The sequence below is a fragment of the Curcuma longa genome, chromosome 11 (assembly GCF_044706935.1).
Source record: "Curcuma longa cultivar G26 ecotype Majalengka, Jawa Barat chromosome 11, ITB_CL_G26_1.1, whole genome shotgun sequence".
NCBI classification, from domain to species: domain Eukaryota; kingdom Viridiplantae; phylum Streptophyta; class Magnoliopsida; order Zingiberales; family Zingiberaceae; genus Curcuma; species Curcuma longa.
The window spans coordinates 27274270-27288184 of NC_133871.1; the positions used below are offsets into that span (position 1 = coordinate 27274270).

General features: G+C 34.2%; 1 protein-coding gene across 1 annotated transcript in view; it reads left to right on the top strand.

Annotated features, from left to right (window-relative positions):
• The window catches only part of LOC141837383 (uncharacterized), a 95084-nt gene that overhangs the window by 57529 nt on the left and 23640 nt on the right, over positions 1–13915 (top strand). The window contains exons 32-39 of the mRNA XM_074724797.1: positions 9–152; positions 3851–4123; positions 4345–5010; positions 7395–7613; positions 8367–8470; positions 8571–8866; positions 8997–9081; positions 13540–13848. Of these exons, the coding sequence (XP_074580898.1) occupies positions 9–152; positions 3851–4123; positions 4345–5010; positions 7395–7613; positions 8367–8470; positions 8571–8866; positions 8997–9081; positions 13540–13848 (2096 nt within the window). The remainder of the gene's footprint in view (positions 1–8; positions 153–3850; positions 4124–4344; positions 5011–7394; positions 7614–8366; positions 8471–8570; positions 8867–8996; positions 9082–13539; positions 13849–13915) is intronic.

The window sequence follows — 13915 nt, forward strand, 5'->3', positions numbered from 1 at the left end:
ATTTGCAGATCAATGGAATTAACATGGAAGTTGGAGTTGATGGAATTTTAGGCAAACCTCTGATTCGAGAAGGCCATGATATTCATATTGAAGTGCGACGGAGCTTGAGAGATGTCTTCCGGAAGGTTCCAACATTGTCTATTAAAGTGAAGGTGATTATTCTATTCGGTGTAGATCTACTGATTGCAACTTTTTAACTACATAGAGAATAACATTATACATGTTAAACTGTTATTTTTTCCTGATGATTTAATTGATTATATTTTATTATATATTTTAGAATCACTTTAAAATTCACTGATCATGTTACTGTTTTTAAAAACAAATAAATTATAAATTTTTACGAAGTTGACAGTGAGTTATTCATTGTTTGCAGTGTACAGCTCATTGTTTTTTCTTGTTCTCATCCAATATTACGTGGTATTACAGGATTAAATGCTTTTACTAATTTTTTACTGGTTATGTTGATGTCTTTATTCCTATGGTAAATATGTATTGATCTTTTTTTTCGAATTTGGTAACTTTTCATGATTATTATTATTATTATTCTTGGTTGAGCTATTCATTTCTGGCAATATATGGTCTTTTTGTGAATCTTGTCTATTTTCTTAGATACTTACTACTACTTCAGAATCATTTCTTCTATCCTTGAATTGCAAATAGTGAATTATTGATTACATTGTTTTATATTGTCCTGTGAATTTTTTTTTCATTAGTTTTGATTTGTTACATTGAATTTATTTTTAAATGTGAAAGTGACACTGGAAGTGTAAGAGTCACCAATGCAACTACGATAATAAAATAATCTCTAGTTGGTAGTTGAATTCAGAAATTAGAAAAATGCTAATCGTGAATAAACAAAAGTCACAATGCTGAATAGAATTAATGCTTTATCTAATGTAATATTTTGTTCATTATTGTAATAATGTTAAAGATCCAAATTGAAATCTTGCTTTTTAATTGAATTCTTGAATTTGTTATGCACATGATGAAATTAGAATTGGGATGATAAATTTACATGTTTAACTTACAAGTATTGTTATGGAAATAAACCTCAAGTTATTTTCTTTATAAATCTTAAAATTACATGTGATATATTTTTTTCTTTAAAATACAATTTATTTTGATATTGTTTATCAGTTTGGGTACTTGAAACTATGGTTTATTATATATGATTAATGAGATGTCACACACCCAGTATATTATACCTAGCCCTTCACAACACATCAAACACATGCAATGTGAGACTAATCCCATTTATTTCAAAACCAAGTTGGAGAGTAGATATTTTTCATGCCTAACTTGTCATTGGAAAGCTTAAACATTGTCCCACCTATCACTCTATTAAATTATTTGCAATCTGGTCTTCAAAAGAAATGTAAGGTGTACTGATTTTTTTTCTCATGAAACATCTCTAACAAAGTAACTGAACTTCAATGTTTTTAGTGCACTCATGAATCACATTATTTGCAATAGAAATGGTTGCTTGATTGTTGTAACAGATGTCAATTTAACCCTTTTAAACTTCTATAACTAATTAAAGACTCAACCAACATCCTCTCACAAGCTATGAGCCATTTATCTAAATTTTATCTTTTAAGCTGTTGAGGTAGTTGTAACATATTGTTTCTTGCACTTCCATGCTACTAAATTGTCTCCAAATTCAACATTAGTGCAATATCCTAAATTAGACAATTTGTAAAATTGGAGTTTCTACTAGATCTATTTCTTGCAAAAGATCAGAATCATATTTAAGATAGAGGTACCCCTTCAAACTTTAAGGTAGTGATTTTGAAGCGAACTGATTTGTATAAAACCAGTTTAATAATATTAGAAAATTATTAACTGGTTATCTTAGCTACAATTTGTTCATAATTATAGAGTGCTCCATTCCCTAAATGTTGGACAATGGTTCAAACTTCAAACCATTGTGAGGATTTTTCCCCGAGTTCTTTTTGTTTTTCCTTCTTGTTCAATTACTTAGTCTGCAATATATATATATATATAATATTAAACATCTTTTTAGAGATATGATAAGAATAAACTATTTGCGATATCATTTTTGGGGTTGGTCGATTCCACCAGTTTGATTGGTTGTACCATTGGCCTTGTAGCTTGACCTGTTTGATCACCAGTTTGGTATAAAAGAAAACATTGCTGTAAGCAACTTATATTATATAAAATAACATCACAGACTTGACTTCCTGATATCTGCTAACTCCTGCAATTCCTTGAGCCTCATTTCTTGATAAAATTATATTGTTCACAGATGACCATAATTCCTATTCTGGTGGCACTGTTTTATTAAAATTGACCAAAATCATTAACTCCTTGCTACTATATTTGAAACCACATTTAAAATATTGCCTCTTTTTGGGGTCAGAACATAAATTAGTGATCCTTCTGTATACCTCCTTAGCAAGGTCACCATATATAAAAATAAATTATTCTTTTGTAACAAACACTTAGACATCTACTAATTTATAATAATCGCTCACATTACTATAAGATTGAAAGTTGCAGCATTAGGTAGCTAAATACTCCATATGGTACTAAAGTTATGTTGATATAAGTCCATGATGAACATTACTAGATCCCAAACTGCATGGATGTCATTGAATCTCTTGACAGGAAGTGCTGTTCGAGATTTTCATCTCCAGTGATTCATGCACTCGACTTTTGTTGCCGTGAGACTTTTATCGTGACTTTTGCAGACAGTGGGGAGCTAAACATTTGTCAACTTTGCTAGAAGAGTTTACTTTGGTTGAATACTCTTATTTGCCATAGATGGTTTGCAAAGGAAAGGTATTGAGTATTGGGTTTGTGTGGCATGTTGGTCTATGGGCAGAACAAAATATTTGCCTATGCCAACCAGCATAGAATGAAATTTGAAACGTTAACAGGAAGTGACTTAGAAAGTTGAAGACATATATGTTACTTTCTTTTGTTGAATATTAATGGTCATACATGTCAGTTATCCAAATATGCCATTACTGTGGGGAGAATCTGTTCCCTTTTTATCATGATTTTTAGATGAAAATTCACATGCATGGCTTGAAATATTTTAGTGTCTTGTATGATTGTAAATTTCTTCCTGTATCTTTCTGAGGCTATTTGTTAGATTTGGGACCTTAATTTAAAGGTTTCACAGAAGTTTACTGTTTGCCCATGCCAACCAGCACAGAATGGAATTCCAAACCATAATAGGAAATAACTTAGAAAGTTGAAGAAATACATGTTATTTTCTTTCAGTGAATATTAATGGTCATACATATGTCAGTCATTTAAATGTCGTTACTGCCTGGAAGAATCTGTTCCCTTTTTATTATGATTTTTAGATGAAATTTTGCACATGAATGGTGAAGTATTTTAGCATCTTGTATGATTGTAAATTTCTTCCTCTATCTTTGTCAGTTATTTGTTGCATTTGGGAGTTTAATTTAAAGATTTCACAGAAGTTTTCTGTTTCATGGAACTAGGATGCATGTTAGTGGTTTCTGTCATTGTATGTTCCTGTTCTCTATGGACCTCATGTGGTGAAGATTTTAACCTTCAAGTACTTGACAATGTCAGATTACTCATCTATCTTCAGAAATTTTAGAAATGGAAAGAACTAACTTAAATATTAAATGATTTGGATTGATTCTGACTATTGTTTAAGCCCTAGTCGGTTAAAGGTAGAGGTCTGCAATTTTGGGGGAATGGGAAATCCATACATATCTTACCATTTACTTTCTTGATTATAGATTCTAAGTATCTTTTATTGAGAAAGGTTCAAATTTAACAATTTAATGGTTAAATTTTTTGGATCATCCTGTATATACCAATCATTTCCTTTATTTGTTTGCAGGTTGGTTTGCTCCATGGTGTCATGTCTGATAAGGAATATGCTGTCATAATAAACTGCATTTACATGAATCTTTCAGAAGAACCTAAACTCCCTCCTAGTTTCCGTGGGCATCGAACTGGAATAGAATCCATTCGAATGATTGCAGATAAAGTTAATTTGAACAGTCAGCTCTTACTCTCACGTACTGTATTCATTCTAGTTGTTGACATTCACCTTGCTTTGTTGGAGCTGTTGAATGGTCTTGAAGAGGGGTCTCCATTAGCTCAGATTGCTGTAAATTCTGCTAAACTTCTTATAAGTTTTGTATAATTTTGGCTTATTTTATGCTTGTATTTTTTTGTCTTTATACTTCTAGATATATGTTACCTTTTCCCCAGTTAAAACTGACAATATCTCAGTTTCTCCAAAATTGTTTATATATATTTTTTGTGTTATTTTGACAATGAGTTGCTTTTATCCAGTTTTGTGTTTGAAATGTTTCATGTTTTTGGCAGTTCGATGGTCTTTGGGTTTCATATCGAACAACATCTTTTTCTGAAGCAGACCTGTATGTTACAATTCCAAAGTTCTCTGTGTTGGATATCCGCCCTGATACGAAACCTGAAATGCGATTGATGCTTGGTTCTCACACAAATATATATAAGCCCAGTTGTACTGGTACTGACCTGATTTTTCCAAGAGATGATTCATATGTCAACAATTCAGACAATGGAACTGGTTCAAATGCTTCTTACCTGACAATGTTGATATTGGATTACCGATGGAGGCCATCATTTCAATCTGCTGTAATTAGAATTCAGCAACCACGTGTTCTTGTTGTTATTGATTTTCTTCTTGCAGTCGCTGAATTTTTTATCCCTAGTTTGGGTTCAATTACTGGCCGCGAGGAGACTATGAATCCAAAGAATGATCCACTCATAAACTCAGACAACATAATACTTTCAGAATCGGTTTACTTGCAAAGAAACCAAGTTGTGCATCTCTCTCCTAGAAGACAGTTAATTGTGGATGGCTGTGCTTCAGATGAGTTCATTTATGATGGTCAGGGAGGCACATTATCTTTGAATGAAGATTTTTACATCAAAGGACAAACATATACGGGACCCATTTTAATAATTGGGCGTGGAAAGAGATTGAGGTTCAGGAATGTAAAAATTGAGGTAAGTTTGTTTGAGTTTATATAAGATGGAGATTGCTTGCTTTTATGTGCTGTATTTTTTTAGCTAAAATATTATTGACTGGAATTTTTATCTTTGACTAAGTGTGAAGAGCAAGTACTATAATTTGATCAGTGTAGCACTGTTTGAATCAAGGACGTACCTTCAAATCTTGGTATGAACTCATTTATTAGTCGAACTCAAAATGATGCTTGCCAAGGATTAAAATTTGTTCAGCGTTGCATGTAACATTCTGTTCATAAGTTAAGATGTGGAACCCTGGATCAGTGTTTTTAAACCCTGACCAGACTGGCTTTTTGAATTGGTTTGTAACAAAAAAAAAAAATGGGTTGCATAAAAACCAATGAAAACCAAAAAAGGGGATAAAAGAAATAAAACCCAATAGAATAGATAGAGTTTGATTGCTTGGATTGGTGGTTGGGTCATTGGAGTTTATAATGGGAGGATGAAGCCATGATGGTTTGATCACGTTAGCTGTCAATTTAAACAGATTTTTTTGTAAAGTTTTGAATAATTAATTTTGAAATCTATATATTCTAAGAGATTTGAATTAACTATCTAGAATTTTTAAAACTATATATTATTCAGTTTCTTTATTTTTCAAATATTCATCTGTTTAAATTGGGAACCAGCTCGCAGTTTGATCCGGTTTATAACAAAAAATGGATTGCATAAAAACCAGCCAAACCCAATAAAAGCGGCATAAAAATAATAAAACCCATTAAAATATGTAAAGTTTTGTTGCTTGGATTGTGGTTGGGTCATTGAACTTTCAGATGGGAGGTTGGAGCCCTGAAGGTTTGAGTATGTTAGCTGTCAATTTAGAGAGATTTTTTTAATGTAAAATTCTGAATAATTATTTTGAAATTTATGTATTCTAATATATGTGAATCAACTATCTAGAATTTTTTAAATCTTTGTGACATTATGATATAATGTATGCCCATTTCTATTATTTCTGGGTCTACCTATTGAACTTAGACGTGGTAGTCTTGCCTGTTCAATGTACAGTTCAAGTTTTCAAAACATTGCTCAAGATGGATGACTCAACTCAACTCTGAAACACTGCTAGAACAATGTAATAAAGTTTTAGGCACCAACTTGTACTGACACAGTATGCTGAATGATGGCATAATGGAACTGTGCTATCGACTGTTAATACAAAGCACCAGTGCAACATCTTAAAAACTTTATGCTGACTGCTAATTTACAGTATTATTCCACCAGGTTAATAGCTAAATAAACTTTAGAGAATTGGTAGTTTTAGCTATATAAATTGCCCATTTAATGTGGTTCACATTTCCAATAGGTGGAAGACTTAAGTGTGATGGTTATCATGCCTGTGCATGAATATTTAATGTGAAGAAAAAAACTAATGGTCACATGGCTGTTTAGTTTGGTGAGTCCTGATGGGTTATGTTTCACTATTTGAAGGCACATTTTACTTGAAGTTAATACACATCATGCCATCTTCAGATAGTGTTGCTTGAATACTTCAATGGTTGCGATCATGTAACCTTGTAACAGATGCAAATCTGATAATGCTATACTATATTCTTGTTTCTACACTTTGAATGATGCATGTGAGAGTCTAATGAAATGACTGTTCTAGTTATCAATGAGGCAGTGCCCTATTTTACAGCTCTTCGCAAACATTTATAGGATTCAATTGGCCTTTGGAAATTGGAGTTGTATCCTCTGTTTGTGATGTAGTATGAGGAGCCCTTCTGCTTCATATTCCAAGTTGACTTTGACAAAATACTCTAAGTATCATTGTGTAAGTGACATGTGAATAAAAGTTTCTAGTCTCTCATGTGTCAAAAGATGTTGGACCTTCAAGTTGTGAGAAATAAAAATTAGACATGCTCTCCCTTTCCCACACATCTGAGTGAAATTCTTTTGAATTTACCTATCATAGGGGCATCCACCTAATTCCTTGGCTCGTGTGTGTGTGTGTATGTGTGTCATTGTTATTCCCTCATCTCTGGCATTCTTAAAGAGTAAGAGGATATAATAATAAATGGTAACCATCTCCCACATGATTGAATGAGACTTTCTCAAGGGCCTCCACCTGAATGCCTTGACATTTGGGTCAGATTGGCTTTTTTGGTTTCTTTTTCGATGGAATCTTGACATTTCTTCTTCATGCCTCTATTTTGTTTATCCTCTATTTTCTCTCATTTCAAAGTTAAAATTTATCACCTTCATTATACTTTGTGTTTACTTTCAGATTGTCTCAATTGTTTTTGTCGCCAACCATTTTATTGACTATGTTTACATAGGTATATGCCTTGATATAACAATTTGGGAACGTGTCTGATTTCCTTTCTTGGTGACTTCTTTTTTCTTTTGATTTATTTCATCAGAATGGCACATTACTACGAAAGTGTACACACCTAAGTAATGGTAGCAGCTATTCAGTGTCTGCCGATGATGGTGTTGAGATTTCTTTATTAGATAATCTTACCTCAGATGTAGATCAGCTTGGTTCTCGTCAAATTCAAGAAGGCCAACAGAAGAGTGATCTAAGTTCTGATTTAATAGCATCTTCAAGTCAAATGCTTAGTGTTACTTTTGAAGCCCAGGTACACAAGGGATCTACAATTTATTTTTTACTTTATAGTTACTATGATAATTATTTACCTGAAATATTTTCAATTAAATTATTATGCTTTGGAACCACAAGGGATTTTCATTAACTTTCAGAATGGCATATGCCACACAAACATAGTTGAAAATGTTTGTTCATTAGGAGTACCAATCTAGGTTCAAATCAGCATGTGTAAATTAAGGATATTGCTCCAGTGTTTGATATAATGCCCTCTGTTTTTTGCATCTCATATGGTTCCTTATCGTTTAACCATAATCTCTATGTGACGTCTCTTCTAGCTTCTCACACAAGATGATCTCCTGACATCAATGTCTCTACTTATTTCCTTCTAGCATAATTTTTTTTAAATCTAGGTTCAAATCAGCATGTGTAAATTAAGGATATTGCTCCAGTGTTTGATATAATGCCCTCTGTTTTTTGCATCTCATATGGTACCTTATCATTTAACCATAATCTCTATGTGACGTCTCTTCTAGCTTCTCACACAAGATGATCTCCTAATGTCAATGTCTCTACTTATTTCCTTCTAGCATAATTTTTTTTACTTTATTTTCCTGCAGCAGCTTCTTTCTATTATTCTTTTTGTTGAAGCCACGTTTTTGCATCTGTTGAATTTTGTTATCATTGAGTTTTGATAACATTAAACAATACCTTTGACATTTTAGATGAATCAAGAAACTTGACCTGGAGGTACTTAATAGTTTTTTTGTTTTTGCTTCTTTTGCAGATTGTCTCTCCTGAATTTACTCTCTACTATAGTTCCAAATTGCACTCTAATGATTCCTTGCACATTGAAAAGTTAGTCCGAGTAAAGATGGACTTGAGTTTTATGTAAGTATTTTATATTCTCTCGAGATTAAACAGGGGTGTTCTTTTTATACAGTAATTCGATAGAATTATTTCTATGTATATTCACAGATTCTGTTTACAGGTATGCTTCCAAAGAAAATGACACTTGGGCACGGTCGCTTGTGAAAGATTTGACTGTTGAGTCTGGTTCAGGACTTCTTGTTCTTGCTCCTGTCAATATTTCTGCAGGATATACCTCTGTCAAAGAGAAGACAAATATATCTATTACATCTACAGATATATGTATCCACCTATCTCTCAGCGTTGCTTCTCTTTTACTAAAATTGCAAAATGAGGCTCTCAGCGCTTTGCAGTTTGGTAATATTAATCCTTTGGCTTCTTGTTCTAACTTCAAAAGAATATGGGTCTCACCAAAAGGTTATGATTGTTTCGTTACTGTTTTTGATTTCCTTCAACATATATAAAAGTGGAAACTTAAGTTGTGTGATATTGATAGTAATATAACCCTTTTTGTTTTTCTTTTAATTTTCATGATGGATTATTGCAGGCAACTTACCTGGATACAAGCTCACATTCTGGAGGCCCCGTGCACCTATAAATTATGCTACACTTGGTGATTGTGTGACATCAAGGTGTGTAAACATCAATGAGATAAGTCACTTCTTTATATGTTGGTCTTATTTTGTTTTTCAATGCTATTTGAGAATTTGTAGAAGAGCATCCCCGCTCTCACCATGCTTCACACTCCAACACAGTCCCATTTGAACGTGAGTTTTTTTTTCTATTGCATAGCAACACAGTCCTTGTGTTTGCGTGTGTAGAGTAGTGAATTCACCGAATTTGAACCGAGTTTCATTCATATCCAATACTCATAACATATATCATCCAATATAAGGAAATCTGAATTACAACTTAATAATTGATAAATTAATGTGCATATATATGTTAGGAAGGTATGTGTCAAAATGCAAGGGCAAAAGGATTATTTGTAATATCCCTTATTTATCAATATTTCCCTCACATGGTATCAAAGACATCTCTTTCTCCCTCATGTAACAACTCCTATGTGAGCTTCTCTCTCAATGAGAATCACCTCCTACATCCCACCTGAGTTGAGGATTTGCACTACTGCTGCCTATTGCACCTCCATTGCGCTCACATTTTTTGCCTTCTTCCTTATTTCAACTGCCTATAAAAGTGCTACATCATGATTAGCATTGTTACCCTCTGCTCTAACGTCTTGCCTCTTGTCTCGCTTGTACACCCCACAACACTCCTAGCCTTGCACTATTACCACTCCTACCACTAACACCAATGTTGCTCCTTCCAGTGGTGCAAAGTTTGTCTTTTTTCACCCCCAATGAGATTCCAGACGACTCGGCTTCCTTGCATCAAAATTTAGTACAGCTCCTACCTTTGCCTCTTGCCGACCATTACGAATGTTGTTGATGCCATCTAGATCCACTACTGCCTTCTATGCTCGTGAGGCTTCATCGCCAAAACTTGTCCAACCTTGCTTTTTTGGGTTTGTGGATTTTTGTTGGACTGGTCCAATCAAGTTGTGTAATCCTGTTAAGGCCCAATGAAACTGACTCATTCATTTTTTTTGTGTCAACAAATAATTTCAACTATGTTTGGCATGCCCTTCTTTGTCTATGTGCATCATTTTGTGAATCTCAAGTTGATGTGTCTTGTCTCCACACCATTTTGTCGAAATCTAAAATTGGATTAGTCTCCCATGTGTGCATTATTCTGCACATAATCGTCACTGGCTAAGTTTTTGTGTTTCATTATGCCTCTACAAATTTTTATTCTACCCATCATCATTGTTGGTTTTGCATATGCACCTTTATCATTCAACGGATATTGTGGTCGATTGGGGCTCCTACATGTGTCATTTTTTGCATCATCGTTGTCAATTGCCTATTGTATCATCCACATGTGCTATTTAGTGGATCTCAAGCTAAATAAATTCTCTTTTCGCATGTATCATTTTGTGTGCATCATTTCATAGAGTCCTCAAGTCAGATCATTCTTTCTCCATGTGTCATTCCGCTGAAACTTCAAGCCGGATTAATTCTCTCTCCATGTTAGTCATTCTTAGAGACAATGCGGGATCAATCCTCTCTTTGCCTGCATCATTTCCATGAATCCTAAGCCAATTGAGTATTTTCTCTACACTGCATCATTCCACGTACATCTGTAGATGGATTGATTCTCTCTCATGTGTATGCATTGATCCAGATTTGAATGTTGTTTCATATTGGTCGATATGCATAGTTGCTTCTTCTCCATCTCATTCCTCTTTCTCTCCTCTCAAACACAATTATCCCTCCCACTTCTCTAGGTAAGTTGCTGCCCCCCCCCCCCCCCCCCCCCCCCCTTCCTTTCTGGTCTTCCGCTACTACTTGATTTCTTCCTATTCATGTTCTTCTTCTGCTGCTTCTTGATTCATTCCTTCTTCTAAAGGCCAACAACACTTGTCTTGGAACTCCAACATGGCACTGAAATTGTATTGTTTTGGTAGGGACTGCTACCCCTGATTCAAAATAACATTTTAAACCTTACATTGGCTTTCCTAGTATATTTCTATGTCAAAACAAGCTGGCATTTGAAAATGATCGGTTCTAAACCATGGTTTTCTTTTTCCAAAACTATGACATATCTGGTTGTTGATATCAAAAGTACGACCCTCCCACAATTAATTTTACATTGTATTTCCATCTACTTCAAATGTCATCTTCACTGCTTTCTCAGTGTACTGCTATTTGGTTCCTATAATCCGATCAGATCCATTGACAGAGTAAGCAACACAATCCAATTGTTTCATTAAGTTATATGCATTTGTATTTATTTGTTCTAAAAGCATTTTCCATGGTATATGAAACTTATTAGCATTTTTGAGCTAATATTAAATCTTTGTGCGGACCCACTTTTATATGAGAGAGCCATGCTCTGAAGATAGAGGGTGGTCATCAGTTAGTGCAAGTTACTCTATTGAAAATTGTTCCAACAAAAAGTGAATATAAGAATCTACGGCCTAAGGACAAACTGAATGATAGGCAAAGTATATGAAATAATCACCCAAGAAAAGATAGGCAAAGTATAAGACTCATAGCTCTAGTATTCAATTAATTTTAAGGAAAACTAGTTAAAAGTAGGATCTAAAAGAAACTCAGAGTTGAAGTAAATTACAAATTCATAGTCACAAACAATTTCATTTGGCTCAAAATGAGAGAACCCTTCTGCACCAGTGCAATATTTACAATTCTGCACCGAAGTGTTCATGAAACTACTGCATCACAGATATTGCATCTATCCTGCTTTTAATCTTAATTAAAATGACTTAATTTCAGTGTTCATAAATAATTTTCAGAAACATGTACATAAAGAGATGAGACTAAAGGCACAAGGATTTAATATTAGCTCAAAAATGGTAATAATCTTAAGAGTGGGACTCTTCTGATAATCCTGTGTAGGTAATATACGTTAATTTTGAAACTAAAAGGGAGGTGTCAAGCTCAATGTCGAAGTTTTTCAAGGGTGATTAGTGCAATTTTCTATAACATATTGAAATTCTAAAATTACTAAAGTAACTAGTCCTCATGTATTGTCTTGTACCACTCAGTCTAGGGTAGTAACTAAATGTATCATCCACTCATGTCATGTCGTCTAGCATAGCCAAAAGTTATTGTTCTGACGAACGACTAAAAACTTGATACTAGTTGGCATGCATAATCTTCAGCGTTGCCCATTTTGAAGAGTACCATATCATGTTGAACACTTGCTATGCTTTTACACGCATCCGAATACTGATATGATGAATTTAGATTGAAGATATCTTGAGCAATGTTATACTTTTGCATTTTGTTTATCTAAATTATTAATTTAATTGCTAGTTTTATTTTTAAAAGTAAATAGTGTAAGAGTAAAAAATCGTGAATTCATCTTTGTAAAAAAATTGAGTAAAACTCATTTTAATTCAATTGTCTAATTGATATAATCTCAAACATAGAATTAAAAACGCTGTAAGCCAGAAAATTAAATTAGTAAATCTATCACAGACTTGGAAGCATGCTCATTATCCACATGATATGGTACAATAAATTTTTTATTCAACTAACTATTTAATTACATTAGTTTTATTTTTATAAGGGATTAATCATTCACATTTAGAATATGCTTTTACTATGTAATATTCATTTTTAATCTAACTAGTAAAACTCTTGTAAATTCATCTTAGCATATGTTTCAACTTCAACATGTGTCAAAGTATGTCAAGTACATACTGAAATTGTACCATTCTTATTGGGGACCAACTGGAATAATAATTTTTAACCCCTAGCATCAATAAACTAGATGTAACACCAAGTATAGGTTGAAATATTATTTCTTATTTTCTCAAAATGGGTGATGGAAACCACCAGCCATCCACACCAGTTGCACATGGCGGAACCACATTGAAGGATGTTCCCAGGGTAGCATTAGGAATCCACTTTGAATTGAAAAACAATATTAAGTGAGTGACACTGGTTGCACATGGCGGAACCACATAGAAGGGTGTTCCTAGGGTAGTATCAGGAATCCACTTTGAATTGAAAAACAATATTGAGAGAGTGACACCAGTTGCACATGGTGGAACCACATAGAAGGGTGTTCCTAGGGCATAACTTAGCTAGGGAGCATTTACTAAGTTCTTGTGTATAAGCTGGGCAAGCATGAAGGGAGAGTAAGAGGATCCCTTTGGTGAACAGCACACTTGCATATCTTCTTCTTCCCCATGCCTTCTCATCCTCACATGGATCTCCCTCCTTTCTTCCTCTCTCTCATTGAAGCCATCTTTTGTAGCAGCCAAGGTACAGAATTTCAAACAGGGAATAGGATTTTTAAAATTTGCATCACACAATGGAGCTGCCCATAAATGAATGGTCCATGTCTGAATCGTTTACTGAACTTATATTTATTGCCCATGCTGGACAACATGGTGCTTGATAAGAAGCTACTTGTATCTTTTTTCTGTAGTGAAGGAAATTTCTGCTGCGCACTTGACTATGTTGTTAACGATGCTAAATTATGAAATGCATCTGCAGGCCTATTCCTCCATCTCAAGTTGTACTAGCTGTAAGCAATACCTATGGTCGGGTTCGAAAACCTGTTGGCTTCAAGTTTATAGCATCCATGTCTAGTATTCTGGATTTGGGAAGTGCAACACAACTGAACAAGGATACAGACTGCTCTATATGGATGCCAATCCCACCTCCAGGATACCTTGCGGTAGGATGTGTAGCTCATCCTGGAAATCAGCCTCCTCCGAACCACATTGTCTATTGCCTTCGTGCTGATCTTGTAACATCAACTAAGTTTTCAAGCTGCATTTCCCTCTCACCACCTAGTTCTAGGTACATTTCCCTACCTCTCTGTTCTGTACATGCACTGAATAACAATATACTAATTTTTGTTTGATAT